The following is a 22,883-nucleotide window of genomic DNA, read 5'->3' as shown; positions in this document are numbered from 1 at the left end:
TGTGTGTGTGTGTGTGTGTGTGTGTGTGTGTGTGTGTGTGTGTGTGTGTGTGTGTGTGTGTGTGTGTGTGTGTGTGTGTGTGTGTGTGTGTGTGTGTGTGTGTGTGTGTGTGTGTGTGTGTGTGTGTGTGTGTGTGTGTGTGTGTGTGTGTGTGTGTGTGCGTGCGCTGAAGTGCTCTGTATATCCCTGTGTTGTCTATAAGGTCAAACCAAGATGTGCACATCAATACTTGAGGACAGGCTGAGGCTCATTATGTAAACCCACAGGTGGATCTTCTGCTTTCAAGGACTGAAACAGCCTCTCCCTGAGGCAACCTTTACCAATAAAACCCCAAAAAATCTTTGAACCATGGAATATGAAGAGAAGTCCTGACTGGTTTCCTACAGCGAGTGTGTCACTGTGGGCCTTATGTCATGTAAGGACCAGACTGTCTGTCAGAGGAAATGTCGCAGCATGTGCCTGTCTCTCCAAGTTAGAACACATCTGATGTGACGACTGAGCTGCTGCTACTGCTGTGAAATAAGGACAAAGATAGATATGTCATGCTTTGTTTTTTTTTATTAGAAAAAGTATTTCAGATACTTGAACACAATATACAATATTATACCATACATTGTGTGAAACATATAATATGTCTGACTGCGACTGTAACGCAGTAGGTAGGTATTCAACAGACGTAGAAAAAACCCCATCTCTCATGCAGATAGTGCTAAGTCTGGCTAGTCACTTGGATTCGACTCAGACCAAAAGCTTGAACATAGATGAACAATGTTATACTGTTGACAAATTTGAATTTCAAAACTGCTAACAAGTTTTGGTCAGATACAACTAGTTCACATTAGCACGCTCAATTACAAGAAGATCACATTTTTGTAACGATTCATCACGCTGGTGCTCAGAGATATCGTAGCATGCCACCAATAATCCCCCTTGAACTACTTTACATATAAGTACGTGTGAGGTGTAAAGAAGAAGACACTTGGTTCTGTGTTCGTCTGTCTTTCTGTTATTTCTGTCTGCTGTCGTTGAACCAGTAGATCTGAACCCCAAATCAGCAATCTGCATTCAAAATGTTGTATACAGAGGAGTCTGGTTACTAGCCTACTACAAGCTGCTCAGAGAGTCTTGATTTGTAGGTCTGATATTGATGCCAAGCCTACTGATAGACTACAGTATAAACGCTTGTGGTCTCTACGGCTGGCTGTTTTTTTTAGCTCTTCCCAGGTCTCTGTCGTTTAACATATCCTCTATGCGTTGTCAACCTACAGGTTGTGTATATGTCTCTTTAGCTGTTGCTCAGGGCACTCAAACATTTGTGTGAATATATTTACTTAAGGATATAGTATAAAAAAGGAAACAATATTATAATACAGAATATAAAAAGACTCCGACGCAGAGCCTTGAACACATTAGACACCACCACTTCCAGGTAATGCAAGTGCATATAAATTTAAATAGATTTACACTGACTGAAACAGTATTCTTATGTACAGCTGAAAGTAATAAATACACTGTTATAAACAGCAAAGGACCAACTTGAGCTCTAGTGACAAACAGGAATAGGAGTGTGGAGTCAGGTCAGGCCAGGTGGCAAAGGCTAGACGGACGCACACACACTCACTCTCACAAACACACTTTCTGATACTCGTACACACACACACACACACACACACACTCATTGACACACACGATTGCCATGTAAGTCTGCTGGAGTGAGGGTATAGTCAATAAGGCAGTTGAAGTACCTTTGAGTATGTCAGTAAACCTAAAGGAACAATGGAGGATTGGTGATATCTGAAAACCAGTCATGGAGTCCTATAAGGGAAGATCTACCCTGCAGATTTTCAGGGGTGGATGGTTTTAATGCTGACCCAAAGATACAGTGAATTACACTGTCCGGGGGCCTTTTGGTTTGGTATCTCTGTCACAATCTCTAGATACCCTTCTGTGGGTTATCATCCTCTTGTTCTCAAAATAAGCATTTTTCTCCGCTGCTTTGGTTTTTGCAGCAGACACTCTACAGTTTGTAAGTGCCAAATCTATTCTAAAGATTACATCTAACGGATCAAATCCTGATAAACTCCCCGGGCCGGCCAGGAAATGCTGATACAGTTAGCGGGAAGGGAAGAGAAAAAAAATGAATGTTTCGATTGACGTCAATGGGCAGACGCAGCACCTCCTTCAGTTATTCCTTTTTTTGGTGGAGGAAGAAATAGCTGACCTGATTGTTTTCGGGGTCAGATTCACAGAGCCAGGGGTTTGTAAAAAAAAACATGTGAATAATAACACAGCTAACCAAAGTATGACTGGGCTTCTACACAGGTAGCCGCCTAGCCACCTTTCATCATCTGGTCGGGTCCTGAATCTACAGTGCCGGGGGGGAACCATGTCGTGCGATTTGTTACAGCCTCAGAACCAGTTGGATTCTGGAATCATTTGGTCGAATATGATTAATACACAAGAGCAGGATACCTTGAGATAGAAATATCCTTCTAACTTGAAGTCTGAGTATTATCAGGATTTGAGCCATGAGGGTAGTAGGGGGGGGGGGTCATTCAAGGAGAATGAGGGGAAGCAGGTTAGATGGGGAGAAATGGGTCTAATTGTTTTATTTTTTAGTTATAGGGATCTATCTGCCTACCATTCATCTACAGTGAGGTCAGACACATGAAGCAACAATCTAGCAACAATGTAACATGTAACATGAATCATGATTTCCATAGAGAAACATATATGTTGTGCTCGGATTGAAATGGTATCTTATTATGAGATGTCGTGTTTTAAGTATTTGATGAGTTTGTCCAATAATTGTTTGTTTAAGTTAGTTTGATTTCTTCTATTGCCCAATACTAGTAAGGAAGACTGTTCTCTTTGTCTGAGATATAAAAAGAATTTTGCTCTTGAGCTTTCGGATAACTCTTTAGAAAAAAAATACATTTCACGTACATACTAAAGTGTGTTCAATAAATAAAAAAAAAGGATTAAAAAGACAATAGTAAAAAAGGCACAGAAAAGTATTTTGACAAATGGTACAGGAAAAAAGTAAACAGTTTTCTCTCTCTATACAAACACACATCCCATTTTCGTAAAAAAGTCACAAGGTACAAAACTTCTCTCAGTAGTAGTGTCAACATTTCAGATGCCAGTCTGGATGGAAAAACAACCGTTTCCCAGATTGGCCCAAGTCCTTCATTTCCTCGAGGCCTGTTCGTTCCGTCAGGTCCAAAATGTTTGCAGCATTTTTCCTGAGAACTTTGTAGCCGCCCCACTGAAACTGTCGCCGGCTCCTAACGCAAGTGCAAGGATAGGGTGGGGTTAAACTGACGCCCCATCTGGGCTCAAACTAAGCCCATCGTGGCTTGTTAAAAAGCACAGCTGCAGGATTTCTCCTGTTTAAAACATGAAACCAACCACGTTCGCGGTGCAGCAGAGCCCATTATGTGTCTGTGGGTGATGCATCATGGGTAATGATCTCTATGGACGAAGTGGGCTCCATGGATTCCTCGGGGTCCTGACAGTCCGATTCGTCTACCGGAGACCGAGACGCCTCCCCCAGACTATCCTCTTCCTCCTCCTCATCCCCCTGGCTCTGTTCATCTTTCTCTGTACCCTCAGAGTCCTCCTCCTCCAGGGTGAGTTCAAACTGGAACTTGTCTCCCCCGTGGCCCCCTTCGCCCCCCTCCTGATCCCCCTGCTCTGTGGCCCAAGGAGGAGAGGGGCTCTGGGGGATCATGCTCTGGTACCAGTTCCTGTTGTCCTCTAGAGTGTCCAGGATGTCTTGGGCGTCAGGGTGAACCAGGTCAGCCCAAGTCTCCCACAGAGGGTGGACAATGTAATCTATGAAGCCCACCTGGAGAGAGGAGAGGGAAAAAAGGGGTGAGTCAGGAGTCAGTGTGTGTGTATGCTTGAATACTATGTGTGTGTGTTTGTGTGTCTAATATCATACCTGGCTTTTCTCTACTGAAGCTGTGTGTTTGTCACACATAGGGCTGATCTCCATCCCTCTCTCCCTCTCTCTGTCTCCCTGGTGAAAGAACTCATCCATGATGCGGTCAGTCCACTGACGGTAGAGCTCCAGAGACTTGGTAGGGTTACTCAGATCTGCACAGTGAACCATGTTCCTCAGAACCTGATGGAGAGATGGATGAAGAGAAGAACTGTTAGAGAGGGAGAAGTAGAAGGAGGGAGTGATAGGGGAGAAAGAGAGGTGATGAAAGATTGAGGCAATGAACAGGGTTGGAGAGAGGGAGGAGGCAGATGAAGATGAAGTGAAGAAGCAGAGGTCATCCCAGTGGGAGGCTATCTTTAAAATATATATATATATATATATATATATACACCCCTTTTTCATGGTATCCAATTGATAGTTACAGTCTTGTCTCATCGCGGCAACTCCCGTACGGACTCGGGAGAGGCGAAGGTTGAGAACCGTGCGTCTTCCGAAACACAACCCAACCAAGCCGCACTGCTTCTTGACACAATGCCCACTTAACCCAGAAGCCAGCCGCACCAATGTGTCGGAGGAAACACTGTACACCTGGCGACCTTTTCAGAAGTCGCTAGTGCGCGATGGGACAAGAACACCCCTGCCGTCCAAACCCTCCCCTAACCTGGACGACACTGGGCAAATTATGCGCCGTCCCATGAGTCTCCCGGTCTGGACTCGAACCAGGATCTCTAGTGGCACAGCTAGCACTGTGATGCAGTGCCTTAGACCACTGTGCCACTCGGGAGGCCAGTGGGAGGCTACCTTAATGTTTCTGTAAGTCCAGGCACTAATTAGAGCTATTACAATACAAATAGGGAGAGGAGAAGGGTCTCGAAGAGACAGAACGATGATGGCGAAGATAAACCTACCTGTATTCTGTCTGTGTAGTTGTCCAGCAGCAGGACCCCAGAGCTGGTCACCTTCTTGGTCTCCACCATGGTCTTCAGGTCCGCTAACAGACTCATGTGCTTGGACATGTCAGTGGCCAGGACCATGTCGATGACCATCTTCCTCAGACTCTGCCTCTGCTTCTTGGTCAGGTTCTGGAAGATGTCACAGTTGTCCTCCTGGAGCAGCTTGAAGCCCACAGCCAGGTGGTGGTTCTCTAAGACAGACTCATCGTTGTACATCAGGGCCAGCTCAGAGTCTGGGGAAGATAAAGGAGAGTGAGTCACTTGTTCAACACTACATTGATGAATATGGATATAGCTATACTACATCTATTCCCAGCAGAGGGATGCAGTAACAGGTGTAGGAGAGAGACCCACTGGTATTGATTAGGAACTGGTTGGACACCCCCGGGTGGTCGACATCATGGATGGCTGCAGCAAAGATGGCCGCCAAGATCTCCAGATCGCTGAAGACCGCCTGTGTGAAAAAAAGAGGGTCCGGGGTTGAGAATTTCTCAAGCGAAAAACTCAAAACAACAGCCACAGAGAACAGCTAATCTCAGTGCAGCCCACTCTCATTGATTCCCATGGCTCGGTGTGCGCTATCGCTAACAGCCAACATCGCGAAAAACACTGTGCTGGCCTACATTAGCGTGGTGGCTAGCTTATGTTAACCTTGTCTCGGGTCTCTCTATAGGCACTCAGCCATAGTGGTTTGACACTGGGTTTGCTGGCTATAAGAGCAGGGCCATAAACATGATGGATGGAGGGATGGGGTGAGTGTATAAAAAGAAGAGAGCGGCTTGTGACGCGTTGAGGGCTGGGTCATGCTGTTAGACTGCGTCATGGATGAGGTTCCACTGTATTTATAGAACCACGGAGGGAAAGGAGCTGTGAGAACGAACAGATTGTGTGGCGGGAGGGAGAGAGAGTGTGAGGGGGGGAAGGGGGGGCAAGGAGAGAGGGAGAAAAGGAGGAAAACGAATGGTTTATGTCTAGAGGTTGAGGGAAGATTACTTTTGGAGCATGCTTGGGAAGGTGTTTAGGTTTGAACTTAAAAACCCGGGGAAGATTTACGATAGGTTGGGGCGAGAGTAGAGTGAGCGCATACCAAGGCGGCGTTCAATGAGTTCGGATGGGTGTGGGATTAGGGTGAGTTGGTGAAGCAACGGTAGGGTGTGGGGCCCGGATTGTTTTCCGAGGGATGTGCCGAAGTAAGCAAGAGCCTAGCGTCGTTGGCTTACGTCGAGGGCAGGGGTTGAGAGCAGGATGTGTGTGGACTGGGCCACGTCTGCCGCGTGGAGGCTGTTGTGGTAGGCCACATCTCCATGGTAGTGGTCCTCCAGGGTCATCATGTACGCCACAAACGTCTCCGTCGGGATCTTAAACGTCTTCAGCAGGTCTCTCTCCTACAGGGGACACGAGGACATGAGTCAGTGCTGTTTTCGGTACAAAACGTACAGCTGTAACATATTGTGTGTGTGCATGTGGGTGTGTGCGCGCGAGTGTAGGAGCCAGTTATAACGTACCTGGAAGATGGCGTACATGATACAGGTGAGCGGTCTATGTTCGGAGTACTCGGACACGGTAAAGATGTTCAACCCCCACTTATTCAGATCCTCCAGTTCCTTGGAGAGCATGTCCTCCTTGTCCGTCTTGACCCCGAAACGTGAGATGGAGGAGCTGGAGAGGGAGGGTCCGTGAGAGACCTTCTTCACTCCACTGATCTGAGTCATCATCAGCTGCTGCTTCTTCTTCTTCTCCCGACCGGCCTTCTCCTTGGGCGTCACCGACGGCATGTCCATGTCGTTCTGTTTGTCTGGAGAGAAGAGAGAGAGAGAAAACAGAGGGGGGGTTAGGACACTCCGTGTGTGTGTGTGTGTGTGTGTGTGTGTGTGTGTGTGTGTGTGTGTGTGTGTGTGTGTGTGTGTGTGTGGCACGCGCGCGTGAGCACAGAGAGAAGGACGAAAGAGGAGAGGAGGGAAAAGGGAGTGAGATGACCCGTTCACTTTCACTTCCCCACCAGAGAACATTCGGTTTAGTGAGGTCATTGCAATGAACTCTGACTGTGCTGCTGTGTAGACTGCCTGTGAACCGGGTCCCAGGTGCACTGGTCTGGATGTACCTGCACCGGCTAAAAGGAAAGAATAGACTCATTCATCCATCTCATTCTCCTTCCTCCCTCACCCTCTGGATCTCCTGCTACGTGCCCTCTGTAACGCGTTCCCTCTCTCTAACACGTTACCAGTCCTTTCTCTCCCCTGCTCGGCTCCTGCTCCCTTGACTCGAAAGGTCATACGTTGATAATACCACAGAGACAATCCCATTGAGAAGCAAAGGGGTAAAGAAGGTACAGAATGTTCCACCTGCACATCACCCAGAGGTGTTTCACATCTCTAAGGCAAGGGAGGGGGTGCTGTGCCCCCTCCCACCCAGTGGTCTTAACCCCACATGTATGAGATATCACATGCTCTAGTGGAGTGGTATATAGCTCTTTACTCTACAGTATACGCCCACTCCTCTGCAGTCAACCCTCTCACAGCTGAACTATCCTGCCTCCCTCCGCTGAGAGTTATTCAATTACCACTGCTGTAATTCAAATAATCACTGTCACTCTACCCCCCCCCCCCCACCCCCCCTCTCTCTCCCTCGTTCCTCCTTCAGTCATTATAGAGAATGGGCGATTAAGCACGCTGTAACGTGACGCGTGGGAAACAGGGGAAGAGCAATACACTGGTCCTGTAATTCATTATCACCATCGTTATCATCATTATCACCAGTGAAGCGATGTCTACTAGCTGCTCAGACACGCCACTGAGCCCACTCTCCTATTCCAATACACACAGAATGGACCAGAACTCTGTGGATGGAAAGGGGAAGTAGGTTTTGGTCATAGACATAGAACGTCGTTCTATTTTTCAATGGGTTTTATATGGACCCTCAAATAGTAGCGTCTGTCTGTCTGTCTGTCTGTCTGTCTGTCTGTCTGTCTGTCTGTCTGTCTGTCTGTCTGTCTGTCTGTCTGTCTGTCTGTCTGTCTGTCTGTCTGTCTGTCTGTCTGTCTGCGTCTGTCTGTCTGTAGTGGTTTTGCTAATTCACCGTTTTCCATGCAGGTGGAGTGTTGACATGACCTCTTTCCCCTGAGGCCCAGACTAGACTGTCACGTCTCTCTCTCCCATCTCTCGCTTCCCCCTCTCTCTCTCTTTCTCACACATTTATTCTTCTGAAATGCTGAATCCCCTCCTGTCCGTTCCATATTATGCTCCCATTGAAAGTCAGATGCCAGAGCGAGAGAGAAAGAGAGAGAGAGAGAGAGAGAGAGGCGAGAGCGAGAGATCAGGAGAGAGAGAGCATGTGTGTGGGTGGATTTGGGCTTTTAAATCCCCTTAATGAGTTCTGCCTGGCTGTTACCGTGGTAGCGAGCTGGACAGAGCCCTGTCCGTCAGGGTGTTACGGGATGAGTGGACAGCTGTGGAGGAGAGGAGCCAGTGCACGTGAATGGCCCTACCGCACACACCATCATCTCCAAACCACAGTCCCTCAGGGATGAGTTGCCCAATATGATGCACTCACTTAAAGGGATCAACCAGAGGATTAACAAGGCGTCCCAGGATAACTTTACAATATGAACAACAACATGGGTGGGAACATGATGTCTGTGTGTGTTGTAGTGAGGGAGACTTGAATAAGGCAGCCATTTTATCCCCTTGCCTTTGTTTTTTTCTATATATATTTTTTTAATGACCCCTTTTCTCCCCAATTTCGTGGTATCCAATTGGTAGTTACAGTTTTGTCTCATCGCTGCAACTCACGTACGGACTCGGGAGAGGCGAAGGTCGAGAGCCGTGGGTCCTCCGAAACACGACCCAACCAAGCCGCACTGCTTCTTGACACAATGCCCACTTAACCAGGAAGTCAGCCGCACCAATGTGTCGAAGAAAACACCGTACACCTGGCGACCGTGTCAGCGTGCACTGCGCCCGGCTCGCCACAGGAGTCACTAGTGCACGATGGGACAAGGACATCTCTGCCGGCCAAACCCTCCCCTAACCCGGACGACGCTGGGCCAATTGTGCGCCACCCCACGGGTCTCCCGGTCCCGGCCGGCTGCGACAGAGCCTGGACTCAAACCCAGAATCTCTAGTGGCACAGCTTTCACTGCGATGCAGTGCCTTAGACCACTGCGCCACTCGGGAGGCCCTGCCTTCGTCTTCTAAAGAAACAATGAACTGTAACATAATTATAAATATCATCCCAGTCAGTGGTGAGCTTAGGACAAACTACCAGCTGTCTGTCTCCCAGTGCTTTCCTCTGCTTCTCTTTCCCATATTAACATGAAGCCAACCAGCTCTAGCTCTAACCCACTCCTACTGCTCCATCCCACAGGGAACTATGGAGCGGTAGAAAGGTAGAAACTTCCATCTCCCATCTGTGTCTGATCTACGCACTAACTTCCTCAGGCATGGAGAGATGGAGGGAGCGAGGGGGGATGGGGGCAAAGAAAGCGAGAGACACATTAACATGGGGATGAGTCACTGAATGGGCTGCTCAGTTTTCATGAGGGGGTTCCACCGTGCCCCCGCCGCACCTCTACTGCGGAACACCGGTCCCTCCATCTCTCCCCATTTCCCCCCTCCCAATCTCTCCCCCATCTTCTCTAGCTCAGACGCTGCAGTGGGAGAATCCATCCACTTTCGACTAGATAGGACTGGATTCGGATAGCGGCGCATCACATATGGTACAGGACATACGCAGATAGATAGCACGCCACGGACGACCGTATTGTCCTTTCTCTTCAATCACACTGTGTCCCAAAAGGCACCCTATTCCGTATGTAGCGCACTATATAATGAACAGGGTGCATTTTGGGAGGCATCCACAGAGTCACGACTGGAACCTCCAACTACCCCTCTCTCGATCTGTCTATCCACCGGCTCTGATGTTGCCTAGAAATCTCAGCTGTCAATCAACCAGCGGCAGAGGCACCTCACTATGAAGTGCGTAGCCAGCGAACCATCTCAAAGCTTAAAGTTTTTCCTCTCTGATTTAGTTTGAATAGGCATTTAGAGCGGACAGGACGTGTCATAAACATATCAACCAGAGTCGATGCAGTGTTTTACAGTATACGCCAGCAACAAGCAAACAGCCAGCCACAGCCAGACTCAGACAAAATGGAGGGAGAACCCCACAGACACACTGCGGTATACTGCACACATATACGCATTTGTATGGGTGTATTAAAATGTGTTTTAAGAAGTTTATTAAAATGTGTTTTAAGAAGTCTATAAGAAGTGGGTGGGAACAGTCAGGCATCAAAAGCAAATGAATTTACCTAATGCTGGGTTTCCAAAACTCGGTCCTTGGGACCCCAAGGGCTGCACGTTTTAGTTTTTGCCCTGGCACTACACAGCTGATTCAAATCATCAACTAATCATCAAGCTTTGATCATTTCAATCAGCTGTGTAGTGTTAGGGCAAAAACCAAAATGTGCAGCCCTTGGGTCCCCAGGACCGAGTTTGTGAAACGCTGACCAAATGAGTGTGTGTGTGTGTGTGTGTGTGTGTGTGTGTGTGTGTGTGTGTGTGTGTGTGTGTGTGTGTGTGTGTGTGTGTGTTTGTGATCAGGGCTTTACCTAGGAAGGTGTTGGAGATGAACTCGGACACCTGGTTTCCGGAGCGACTCATCTCTGATAGGTGTGTCAGCTCCCGATTCAACATTCTCTTGAACTGGGGAGAAAAGAGAGGGAAAAGGTCAGGATCCTGGAAACTACTGGAAAACCTGGAAGAAATGATGCCACTGGAAGATTCAATGGAAAAAAACATGGTCACTGGTAATTACTGTATGCTCAGTCAGGCTTTATACAAACATTAAACAAAATCTCGAAACAAATCTCGAGACGTTACACAGAATCAGCACAAAAGGGAGTTGGAAAATAACAATTTGATTGTTTTCATATAACAACTCGAACCCCTTGAGCATCATATTATACAGTGCAGATTCATCTGGTTTCACATTCATGGTTTATGGATCATATTGCAAGGGGAAATTCTGCAAATCTACAATGTATAAAACCCTGTATTATTATACAGTCTATGAGGAAAACCGTGCATACGACACAGGATCTGCATGGGAATGTAGGGAAGCACCACCACTGCAGCAGCATCTGTCTGTGTGTGTTTTTTCAGAGAGAGATCCCTAGCCCCATCCACAGCAACACTATTCTGTTCTGAAAAGCTGCAGGCAAGATGGAGACTCAGCTCAGCTAGATAACACCAGTTCTGTTCTATCAGATCACACGGCCATCACACTGGATAGAACACGACCACAACCACAACTCAACCACACAGCTCTAGAACACAGAGACCACCAAAATACTATAACAGCTCAAACACCAAAACACAGTGTAATGTCATGTTATCCCAAGCAGCAATGTGAGCTAATGGCACAAAACACACCTTAATGTAACCCCAAGACACAGACAACAGGTAGTTCACTTCAGGCATTTTGGACCCCGTTTTTCCCTCCCTACAGGACAGAGAGCCAGCAGCAGCAACGGCCGTAGCAGTACTGTAATCCACCGCGGTAAAATAGAGCGAGGCAGATGAACGGGATTCCTTTAGTGCAACAACAACAAAAAATCCCCTTCTTCTCTCCTCTTCTCTGCTCCCTTGGTGTTGTGGCTCAACGGCTAATAGAACAGCTAGATAAAGATGACTGGTCGCGCTCTCTCTCAGCAGACGTCTCAGTGAGGGTCTCCATGTCTAGGTAAGAAGAGAGGGGGAGCAGGCTAGGTGTTGTAGCCAGGGTAAGGAGCTCCGTCCTGGGCTAGGAGATCCACAGAGCTGGGTGGCAGCTGACGCTATGGAGTTATGAGCTAGATCTGAGCTAGGGGGGGGCTCTGAGCACTGCTGAATAATAGACAAGGGGAGGAGGGAAGAAACACTGGGATGGAGAGAGGACTAGGAGAGGAAAAAAAAGAAAAGCACTGCGATGCTCATCTGACTGGGGGGGGGCTTCCTCTGCTGTATTAATCTAACTCCACTGCACTCTCACTGCTGCAGCTCTCTCCCTCCCTCCATTTCTCTCTCTCTCTCTGTCTCTCTCTCGGTCCCCCCCCCCTTTCTCTGTCTCTTCCCCCCCTGCTTTTAGTCTACCATCCCCATCAACATGCTGCACACAGCACACATGATTTGACAGAAAGCGGAGCAAAGCAGAGCGGGGGGGGAGCCCCCAGCAGCACAGCCCGGCAGTGGGGAGGGGTGAGAATGGGAGCCAGGGATACAGGAGCTCTCTTCTCCTCTATCGTCCTCTCCTCTCTTCCCCCTCCTCTCCTCTGCAGCCCTGCCACTGCAGATAACCCACTTCCCTCCTCCCTGACATAAGCAAGGATGAGGAAAGCCTCTCTTTCTTATCTGTCTGCCAGAGGACCACAGACTAGTGCTGCCATTCAGCCATTTTGAATACAGTATTTGAGGGAGGCACGGGGGACGCATGTATAACTGTACCTTACGCAGTAGTGGGGGAAATGAGACGGAAGGGCCCCTTTTCTCTCTTTCTATTGCCTGACATCTGTCAGCAGGACCACACAGGCTGTTCATTATCCACAGCCCATAATAACATTAGAGGTTGTCAGGGTATCCGTGGCAGGCTATTTTTACACAACCGCGGAGCGAGAGTAAAGCGAGAGAAAACACCAAAGAGAGAGAATGGTAGATAATTGCATCCTTCACCAATTTGGGTTGACATCAGATCAGCCCCCAACTCTCTCTCTCTCTCTCTCTCGCTCGCTCTCTCCCTCTTTCCTCCACTCTGTCTGTGTACGCCAATTACCAGAACATCCCAACGCCATGGCAACAGTGTCACGTGACCAGAGAGAGTGGTGCGGCTGGCTGGCTGGCTGGTGGCTGTTTCAGTGAGAGGTTTCCCCCCTCCGAACACCAGCGAGGCAGCCCAGCCATCACGAGGACACACCAGTGGTTCAACTGCTGAGTGAAAAGCAGTAGTTCCTCCCTCCCCTCTTTCATTCCACCTCTCCCTCACTCTCAGCCACTTACATGTCAATTTCTCTCCCTGCTGCCACTTCCCAACAGTGTCATTAATCTTGGTGTCTCGCCTCTCTCTCTCTCTCTCTCTCTCTCTCGCTTCTACGATCAATGGGTTGGCTGCCCTTGGAGGAGCAGATGTAAACAAACAAACAGACAGGCAAAGGCCGGAGGCCATCCGCAAAAAAAAAAAAAAAAAAGAGCCGTCCGCTATCATTTCAACTGACTGTGTAATTGGGATGCTTGTCATTTGAAACGGAACCAGGCCTATTCAGGAGACTTCAATATAGTTTCAGTTTTCTTTCCTCCTCAGCAAGGTTTCTCAATGCTTATTGTGAAACAACCCCCCCGGTATGGCGAGAGGAATATCCACGATTGTGAAACTGAGTGTTCTCATGTAAGCGCTCGTCTGTAGGCAACGGCAAGCAAAACTTTCCCGGGAGTCTTCCATCGAGCGGAATGGGAATGACGGGGCGAGGGATCAAAGCATCCAGATTATCCTCCCGTGGCCGAGACGGGCGAACCAGAGAAAGGGAGGAGGGTGGCGGAAAGGAAAGGAAGACAAAAAAGAAAAATGAGAAGAAGCCCTCGTTATATAACACACTGCATACTAAATCATATGAGGACTATAACAGCGGGGGATGTCTCTGCGAGGTGGTGGAGAAAGGAGCAGCCACGGCTAAAACAACGACACTGCCGTCTCCTCTCATCAGGACTCAACAACAGCTCTGCAGAACACACAGCACAGCATTTGTCATATCCCTGTACCATACATACACCCCAGCCCATACATACACCCCAGCCCATATACACACACACCAGCCCATATACACACCCTAGCCCATACACACACCCCAGCCCATATACACACCCCAGCCCATATACACACCCCAGCCCATATACACACCCTAACCCATACAGCCCTCTGCGTGTGCTGAATCCCTACTGCATCTCTCCCCCTCCTCCCCTCTCTCTGTGTTGATCTGTTTCGGTATCCCCCACCCTAGGTTGTCTCTATGAATCTCTATGAGCTGACAGTAAATGACAATGAGAGTTGATGTTAATGCCTCATTCAGATATGCTGTGGCCTCTGACACAGAAGCTCACCATGAGAGAATGGGCTCAGAGAGGTCTGTTGGAAGCCCTCCCTCCCTCCCCTAGGCGCAGGTGGTGGGGGAGATCCAGCAGGGAGCTGCTGTGTTTCCCAGAAGCCTTTGCAGCAGAGCCAGTATAGAACTGAATGGTGATGGCATTTCGTTGTGAAAAAAAAGAAGATATGTCCCTCCATTCAGATTTGATCCTATAGGACAGGACACAGTGGAGAGCAGTCAGGCATACAGACAGGCAGGCATACAATCAAGCAAACAGACAGACAGGCAGGCAGACAGGAAGACCGGCAGATAGGGATGTACAGGACAGAGCATGTCTTGTGGCATCTTTTGAAATGACTTGAGTTTATAACACCCTTGATGGCCACAGAGGATCTCCAAACTCCAAATGTCATTTAATATCCTCTTTCCACCACTAGTGGACACTGTGTCCTCATATTGTCAGCTGAGCAGACTAACAGTTAGTCCACTGCTGAACTCCTGACGGACTTCTCAGCTAACTTAACACTGTTGAATTCAACACTACTTCCATAGAAGTGAAAATATGACTCTTGCTCAAGATGGGGAATTTGTAGATTGAAATAGCACGGTTTTATAAAAATAGAACGTTATGCAATAATATGATTTCAGCGCATACAACTTCAGTGCCAGGTAATCTTATTAAGTTGCGCTTGATTCCCCCGGCCTTGGCAAACATATGGCGCACAGGGATTACACAGTGGTTATGATGGGGTAACATAGACAGTGACATATGTTTCCTCAGGGACGAGGGCAGTAAGTTTAGAGACCAACCCCACAGAGCCTGAATCCACACTACCTCTCACTTCCTCTGATGACTTACAACCGACTGGCTCTGGCTGCGATGGCAACGCGTGTCTGTTTATGTGTCTGCGTGCATGCATGTGTGCCCATAGGCATGCCATCATTAGCCCACAAATAAGATCATCTGAGGAATTGAGGGACAGCATGATACAAGAGAAAGGGGAAAATAGATGATTAAAGAGAAAAAGAGAGGCGGAACAAATAAAGAAACGATAAGGCAAATTACTCAAATCTGACCACAGTGTTGAATGTCCCGTCAGTGCAGGCTGTCAGAGAGCTCCGGGTGGTTTTCACGTGTGTTTAGCAGCCCTATCTCAACCTACAGAGAGATCAGTTAGATACGCTGCACTAACCCACTCATCATGGCCTTTAGACGTAGGAGTTCAACACCGCCTCACCGTATTCAATCGCAGATGTCAACTCTTTCACAAATCTGCCAAGAAACCACCTCACGGGGCATTGGCAGGTGGTATTAGCAAGAAATGGAAACACCACGTATCGGGCAGGCCACTTTCCTTGTTAACTCAACAACTTGGTTTGGAGACATGCAGATTCTCCGGATAAACGGAATGGTGGAAGACATTTCAGAGAACAACAGAGCAACAACAATGTCCTTAAAGCTAGAATCCTTGTTACGTCCATTTTTTTTTTTTAGTTCAAACTGTTGTACCCAATCAGAACCCAAAATAGAAGCTTGTTATACTTCAATTTTTGTATACAAAGTAAATGTAAGCAAACACTGTATAGCCTCAAAACATAGTTCAAGCTACCATTTTGATATCATGGATGATCAGTGCTTGGTAGCATAACTCTTGCTTTGAATTATTTGAGAGTGGTTACATTTCTCCAGGACCATCCCTAATCTTTTTTTTTTTTTTACCAAAACAAAGGTGGGGTGATGTCTTCATTATTCTGTCAATTAAGGAATTAAGATTGAAATAAATTCCACGAACATGGAAAAGCTAAAGTAAACTTGAAGCATCTCCAGCAAACAGCTGTCTCACAACTCTCAAAAGGACTCAGAAAGTCTACATTAATATTTTACTAAGATTTTACTAATCAATTTACTGATAAAAATGTATCAGTGAACCCTGAAAGCCATAGCACAGAAACTCAACCGACAGACCCACAAAGACTCTATCTGCAGGGCACTGGCAGCCCAATTCAGACAAAGCATCCATGACTGTTGCAGCTTTGAGCAGTGGTGCGCTCTGCTGTAGTCAGTCCAATCAAGACAAAGGACCAGCATTACATCCATTTATCTTGGTGTACTTCTCAAAATCTTACCAAATATCCCAAGTGTACACAAACTATAATTATAAAGACTTGCAGGCAGAGAAATAACTTTTCCCCAAGACTTGGTTAAAAGCAGCATAAAATAAAACTCAACTCGGTATAGGCCTACCATACAGCACTGGCAAAACCCCAAAGCAACTGCATATGATGCGAGAAAGAACTTAAGTGTTCAGTATGAATACGCTAATAGATTTCCACCCCAAAATAGATCATAAAAGTGCATTTAAAAGCTTCAAAATAGGAAAGAGCTTCAACAAGTAATCAATTCCAAAAGAATTAGAACTTTACCTTTCTCCAGCCGTTAAGTTTCCCTAACTTTCTCTCTTTCTTTTCCAGGCAGCAGGCTCCCATCTTGTGTGTATGAGCGGCTTGGTTGGGTTAAGTCCTGCAGAGTGCCGGGGCTCGCGGAAGCAGCGTCTGTATGTACTGAAGCTGTGAGTAAGGGCCAAGCCTCAGACTCTGACGTGGGGAGGGTGAGGAAACGCGATAGCTCTACTGACTCACTTTGAGTTGGGTGCTCGGACTTGCCTACTCTATCGCGAGGGAGCTGGGTGTGTGGGTGTGTGAGTGCGTGCGTGTGTGACTTCTGCTCAACGCACACACACACCCTCTCGGGTAGTTCTGCCTCTCTCCCCCTGACAGTCTACTGCCTGTTCTCTAACCCAGAGTTGCAGCAGCCAGCATCAGGGTAACATTGTTTACACTGTCAGTAACACTGCTAACAATATCATGATCATTATGATATTCCTGTCGTCAGTCCAAACAGTGCGTTTCCTTGAAAAGCAGATTTTAAAAAAGGACGACCTAGCTCTCCTGATTTGACCTGTTGAAACTAATAGAGGTGAGAGTTTGAAACCCTGACTCGGAAAAAAGGAACAGTCAAACTTCAAATTGATCTTGACTCCTACACAGAAGATGCAAGTCTTAGCAAGAGCACATCACTTACAGGCAATCCGATACAGTCATAGAGCCAGACAGACAGACAGGGACAAAGTTCGATGCACTTTACCTTGGGTGTTTTACCGGAATCAGTCTAAATGTCATAACTGAACACTTTCACCGCCCTTTACTTAGGTTTCAAATGCTGTCAGATCTTCAAGAATGTTGTCTCCAACGTCATCTGAAACTGTATTCTAAGACACATTTGTATTCTCTTCATGACAGTGAATGCAGCTGGTATCATGCTCAATGCTACTCTGTGAAAGTTGTCTACATTAGAAAATACACTTCGGTGTACGGTACAAGCAAGGCAAAGGAGACAGTCTTGATCAAGTGTCTCGACCACGCACAAAGACCGTTCAATGGGGTCAGTGGGGTATCTAACGCTACACAAACGATGTATTTTAAAATAACCTCTCCTTACCGTGTGTTGGACTAAGGGTCTGGCCTATGAGCGTCTTATGTTATCTTATCTCTCATCACAATGGCCCAAATAACGGCCAAAGCAGAACCAGTATGGCCCTCAGGGCAACACAGGGAGATTCATCTGAAGGCAAAAACTGAATCAGCACAGGGAGATTCATCTGAAGACAGGGAACTGAATCAACACAGAGAGATTCTTCTGAAGGCAAAAACTGAATCAGCACAGGGAGATTCATCTGAAGACAGGGAACTGAATCAACACAGGGAGATTCTTCTGAAGGCAAAAACTGAATCAGCACAGGGAGATTCATCTGAAGACAGGGAACTGAATCAGCACAGGGAGATTCATCTGAAGACAGGGAACTGAATCAGCACAGGGAGATTCATCTGAAGACAGGGAACTGAATCAGCACAGCAAGATTCATCTGAAGACAGGGAACTGAATCAGCACAGGGAGATTCATCTGAAGACAGGGAACTGAATCAGCACATGAATATTCCTCTGAAGACAGGGAACTGATTCTGCACAGGGACATTCATCTGAAGACAGGGAATTGAATCAACACAGGGAGATTCTTCGGAAGACAGGGAACTGAATCAGCACAGGAAGATACAGTGGATGAAAGATTCAGGGATATTCTGAAGACAGAATCAGAACAGTTTGAATCAGCATCCATCAGTGACTCCTCCCTCAGTCTGTTTGGCGCCCAGTCATTCAGTCTGTCCATGTGACTGTTTAGGCTGGGACGGATTCTCAGTCTGGCTTGTGTGTTTCTTGTTTTTGGCTTTTTTTCAACCAAGGTGAATGAGTTTGAATCAATAATCTGTCCGTTGTTCCGTGTCTGTTGAGTGACTAAACCTAATTTGCCCAGCGACTTTCTACGTCCGTATTGTCTGTCAGTCAGTCAGTCCCTATGAAGTGTGTGTGTGTGTGCGCGTGCAAGCTCCTCCATTGTCTTTAGTAAAAGTCCCTTCTGTCCTGCGTGTGTCCTGATGACGTCAGCAATGGGCCAAATAAACAGGGCCATTAACCCTGCCCCAAGGCATTCTGGGAGCTCTATTGTAGTCTGGTCTGAGCGAGTACCAGGAAGGAGACAGGAAGACAGTCACACAGTCCAAGGGTCCTAGGCATCTCTTTTATTTTCGGGACATTTCTGGACTTTTTGGGGAGTAAAAATGTTTATTTTTTTAATTTATTTTTTTATCATAGTTTCTCTAACCCTAAACATAACACTAACCCTAACCCTTAACCTTAACCACAAAAACCCTAAACCTAATTGCTAGGACATTTGGATCCTGATAAGCTAGGAAGACAAGTGCACACACACACTCTCCATTTCTAGGGAGTTTTTCCTAGCCACCATGCTTCAACACCTGCATTGCTTGCTGTTTGGGGTTTTAGGCTGGGTTTCTGTACAGCACTTTGAGATATCAGCTGATGTAAGAAGGGCTTTATAAATACATTTGATTTGCCCAAAGACACAGTACTCCACAAACACTCTCTTGCTATGAAATTGCAAACATGAAATTGCATTGAATTGAGCAGGACATATTTGTATGGAAAATTGCACATTATTTCTGTGAGATACAGTGGTTAAATAACTTGCAAACAAATATGCAGCTGATTGGCACATGAGTATGTAACAATCAAAGGACAGTCTGGAAACAACTTTTACAGACTCTCGCCTCTATTCTTTCAATGTCCACGTATCTTCTTCCACCGCACAAAACTATCACTAATAATGCACAAAGCTTTGGTGTTACAGTTGTCACATTACTGTATGCCTTTATTAAAAAAAACACATGAAAAGAACAAGTGAATGTGTGAACAAGTAAACAGGTGAACGTGTATTTTCACATTTGAATGTCAACTAGGGCTGTCAAACGATTCAAAATGTAATCGGGTTTATCGCAGGATTTGCTGTGATTAATCACGATTTATCGCAAATTCATAATTGGCTCAAATTGAGCTGTAATTTAAGATATTTCATACAAAAAGCGTTACAAGAATATTGCCGTTTTGATTTCAAAATCTGCTAAATTGATAAACACTCTCTTTAACCTCATAGTCAACTTATTTTGACATCGCATTGTTGTTTTTATTTTTAAAAAATGATGTGTTTTGGATGTTTTCAGCGTATTTTGAAAGCTTCCAGACAATGTGATAAAAAAAACAAGTGCACTAAACTTACAAAAAGTAACTGACAGCGCTCATTTTAACATGTTAAAAAGGATAAATAAGGAGACATGGAGTGCTAGCCACCCTGTTCTTTTCTCTGGGCTTCTTCCAACGGTCACTGACCAACGTATGAAGAAGAGAGGCGTGCGCCTGCAGCAGTAACAGTCCGAATGGACCGCTCAGAAATAAGAAATGATTTTTTTAACACACTTGAATAATTATACTCTGGTTGGCTAAGTTACCTTTTTGCAGAATGGCATTACGGAATTTGCAATTCCACACGTGGAAACATTACTACTGATACATGTTAACACCACCTTCTCACATGTGAGAAGAACAACATCTCCCCACCACATGTGAACTTGCAATTCCACATGTGAAAGTGAGATTTTTGTGAATAGTGTCCACTATTCACAAGCACATACTGTCAGAACACAAGCATGAAAGAGACCATGCAGTGTACTTTTACATATTGTAGAAGTACACTGCTGACCTATCCCCTGGCTGGCACTGCTGTCAAGAAATAGCAATTCACTTTCAAAACCACCCAGCAACTTCACTTCCCGTTCATGGTTTCAACGGGGGGGAAAAAAAAACAAAACAAGTCACAATCTAAATCCGCTGTTTGATTCAGGATCCTGAACGTACGATATATGATATCTAGTTGCCAGCTCCTTCAAGCCAATGCAGCAGCAGTTGAAAGCAAGCTTGAAGGTTTATATACTGTAGGTCTACAGAGGGTTTGAAAAGGAAAATATCAGTCAAAATGCTCTTGTAAAGGTGCAGGGGTGCACTTGCAAACTAACTATTTTGCAGCACATACAGATTCACCGACAGAAGCGCCATGCATGATATTTGGAACCCTGCTCTTCAAAACCAGCTTAGCAGTGGCTGTAGACTTGAAGGGCAGAGGTACAGCGGCTGTGTATCGTTTATGCAGGGAGTTTGAGTCTTACCTTGTTGGAGGCCATGTCACTGACAGAGCGGTAGGTCTGGATGGTCTCCAGCTGGTCCAGGCACCAGTCCAGCTCCTCCATGGTCTCCATGGCCAGCTTCTGGTACGACTCATCTGTCAACAGGCACACAGACATAGGGCAGTAGTCAGCAGGGTATGGAGGGGAAGGGCGAGGTGAGAGAGGCTGGCAGGGCGGCTGCTGCATGGCGGCCGGGCCCGGTGGTGGCAGAGGCAGAGGGGGCACACGGCCACAATGCTCTTTCATCATGAGCAAAGGCTAACAGCTAATGGCCGAAAGGCTAGCGCTAACGAAAGGCTAGCTAGTGGTGAACTCTAGAGAGAGCGGGACGCCACAGTTGCTGCACTCTCTCTCTCTCTCTCTCAAACTCTGTTACTGGCTCGCTCACTGGCTGACTGAATGACTGAGGTTGTTTGTTTCTTTCTGCTACTCTCGCTCAGATGCACTGCACAGTCCCCCCTCCCCCAACTCATTTACATAAACCAACTTTTAGAGCAGGAAACTGGACCCCTCTCAGGAGAACAGACACCTCCAGACTCATACTCGCTCCCATCATAAACTATCTCGCACTTTGCACACCAAAGGACATGTGATACATCTCCGCATAACAGATACAAATACAACAGAAACGTCAAACACTTTATATAGATCGCCACACTTTCGTAAAAGCAGAACCACGGATTAATTCAGGGAGAAGTCTCCAGGTTAGACAGAGTCAGTGCTGGGAGACATTGGGCCAGAGAGGAGGAGAGGAGGGGGTGTTGGGGTGAGCTGGGGTGGTGGGGGAAGGGTGATGTGTTGCCCTCTCTCAGACACACACAGGGTAGCCTTGTGCTCAGTGCTCGACTGTGTGGTTCGACTGTGTGTTCTGGGTTTCCTAGCTGCCGCGGCACAACATAGCGCACTGCAAGCAGACCCGCGGTAGTGCCGACCTTAGCGTGGCCGCGTAGAATGTTACCCCCGCTCTGATCTCCCAGCCTTCAAAGGGGAGTGAATGTTTGCTCACCAAAACATGAGAGATACAGGGGCATTATAGCATTCTCCCGGCCTGCTGCAGAGAGAGGAGAGGAGAGAGACTGAGGCCGCCGGCTGTTTGCAAACTCAATCAATCCTTTCCTCTGTAAGGCTGGAGGCTGGGCTGGGGTAAACCCTGGAGTGGAGTACTGGAAGGTTGGAGCAGTATGGGGGACTCTGGTACTGTATGTCAATATTCTCCCACACAGCACTGCTCTCAATACACGTGATGCACTATGTTACTATATTAGATGTCACTATTTCTCTCTCATGGGTCTGTCTAGCTTGCAGTGTGTATACAGGCTACAGTCCATGCAAGACGTTAGCATACGTAATGTGGCTGTGGATATGACTTTGTACAGTAGTGGTCAGTCCCCCAAATCTGCATCTCCACCCACTTCTTTGCCTTATATAAGACCGCAAACCAAGGTCAAGCTAGGTCAGCCTCAATCAGTCGGTTAATCTGTTGTGGGGAAGCCACGCTGGGATAAAATGGCACAAACGCACAGAGATTTGATCATTATTAAACATGCTTACTGTAAATGAGCTCACCAGACAGCCTACAACTGGGTCAAAAGGTGAGCTATGAAAGTGTACACAGGAGCTAAACACATATCAATAACTCCAGTTAGGATACGTTCAAAAAGACAGTAGTGCAGTATGTCACAAAAACAATAAAGCCTGATGTGTATCCAAAGTCCCTTCTATAACTGACTAGATTTTATTTGTTGTTTTCACTTGTGTAACTACAAACTGTGACGTTGGTTACTCAAGTACAGTTATGTGTGTTACTATACTGATAAAACAACATTTGAGTTGTTTTGCAGTTACATGGGTGACATTTTGATTTGGCGTTCCATATTCCATAAGGTAAATTGGACAGTTCCGTGAGAGTTTGGTGGTATTTTCCCTCCACTGAGGTTAGTGTGATGTTTTCCAGCGCTATAAAATCCTTGCCCTGCGTGGCTGGTCTAGTCTGGGCTAGGGATGAGCTGGCACAGCCTATAGGCTGGTCTGGTCTGACATCAGTGGGTCTGGGCTGGGGAAGCAGCTGTGAAAAGGCCCAGTAAGTTTAACTTACCACATACACGTAAGAGGGGGGGTTTTCACCACCTCTCCTCCTCACACACACTCACACAGTCACAAGGAACACTCTGATCACAATCCCAGACACATCTGGCCTGCAGGGGCCCACAGCCAGGAAACAC

General features: G+C 46.8%; 1 protein-coding gene across 4 annotated transcripts in view; it reads right to left on the bottom strand.

Moving 5' to 3' along the window:
- Nucleotides 1-540: 540 nt before the first annotated feature.
- LOC106584037 (3',5'-cyclic-AMP phosphodiesterase 4B) overlaps nt 541-22,883 on the bottom strand; it is a 90,170-nt gene continuing 67,827 nt past the window's right edge. Inside the window, exons 1-9 of one of the 4 annotated variants that reach the window (XM_082967911.1) lie at nt 16,436-16,691; nt 14,028-14,220; nt 10,511-10,604; nt 6,408-6,697; nt 6,123-6,287; nt 5,257-5,356; nt 4,858-5,135; nt 3,947-4,129; nt 541-3,850 (exon numbers count right to left, since the gene is read on the bottom strand). In XM_082967911.1, the coding sequence (XP_082824037.1) occupies nt 3,437-3,850; nt 3,947-4,129; nt 4,858-5,135; nt 5,257-5,356; nt 6,123-6,287; nt 6,408-6,697; nt 10,511-10,604; nt 14,028-14,030 (1,527 nt within the window). In that variant the 5' untranslated portion in view covers nt 14,031-14,220; nt 16,436-16,691 and the 3' untranslated portion in view covers nt 541-3,436. Of the gene's footprint in view, nt 3,851-3,946; nt 4,130-4,857; nt 5,136-5,256; nt 5,357-6,122; nt 6,288-6,407; nt 6,698-10,510; nt 10,605-11,333; nt 11,748-14,027; nt 14,221-16,435; nt 16,692-20,643; nt 20,757-22,883 lie in introns of those variants that run through there. The other 3 variants (XM_014168845.3, XM_082967910.1, XM_014168848.3) reach the window with 3 other exon arrangements.

The sequence above is a fragment of the Salmo salar genome, chromosome 23 (assembly GCF_965601325.2).
Source record: "Salmo salar chromosome 23, fSalSal1, whole genome shotgun sequence".
NCBI lineage: Eukaryota > Metazoa > Chordata > Actinopteri > Salmoniformes > Salmonidae > Salmo > Salmo salar.
Note: the sequence above shows the minus strand (reverse complement) of the source record. Positions and strands in the feature narration are given on the sequence as shown.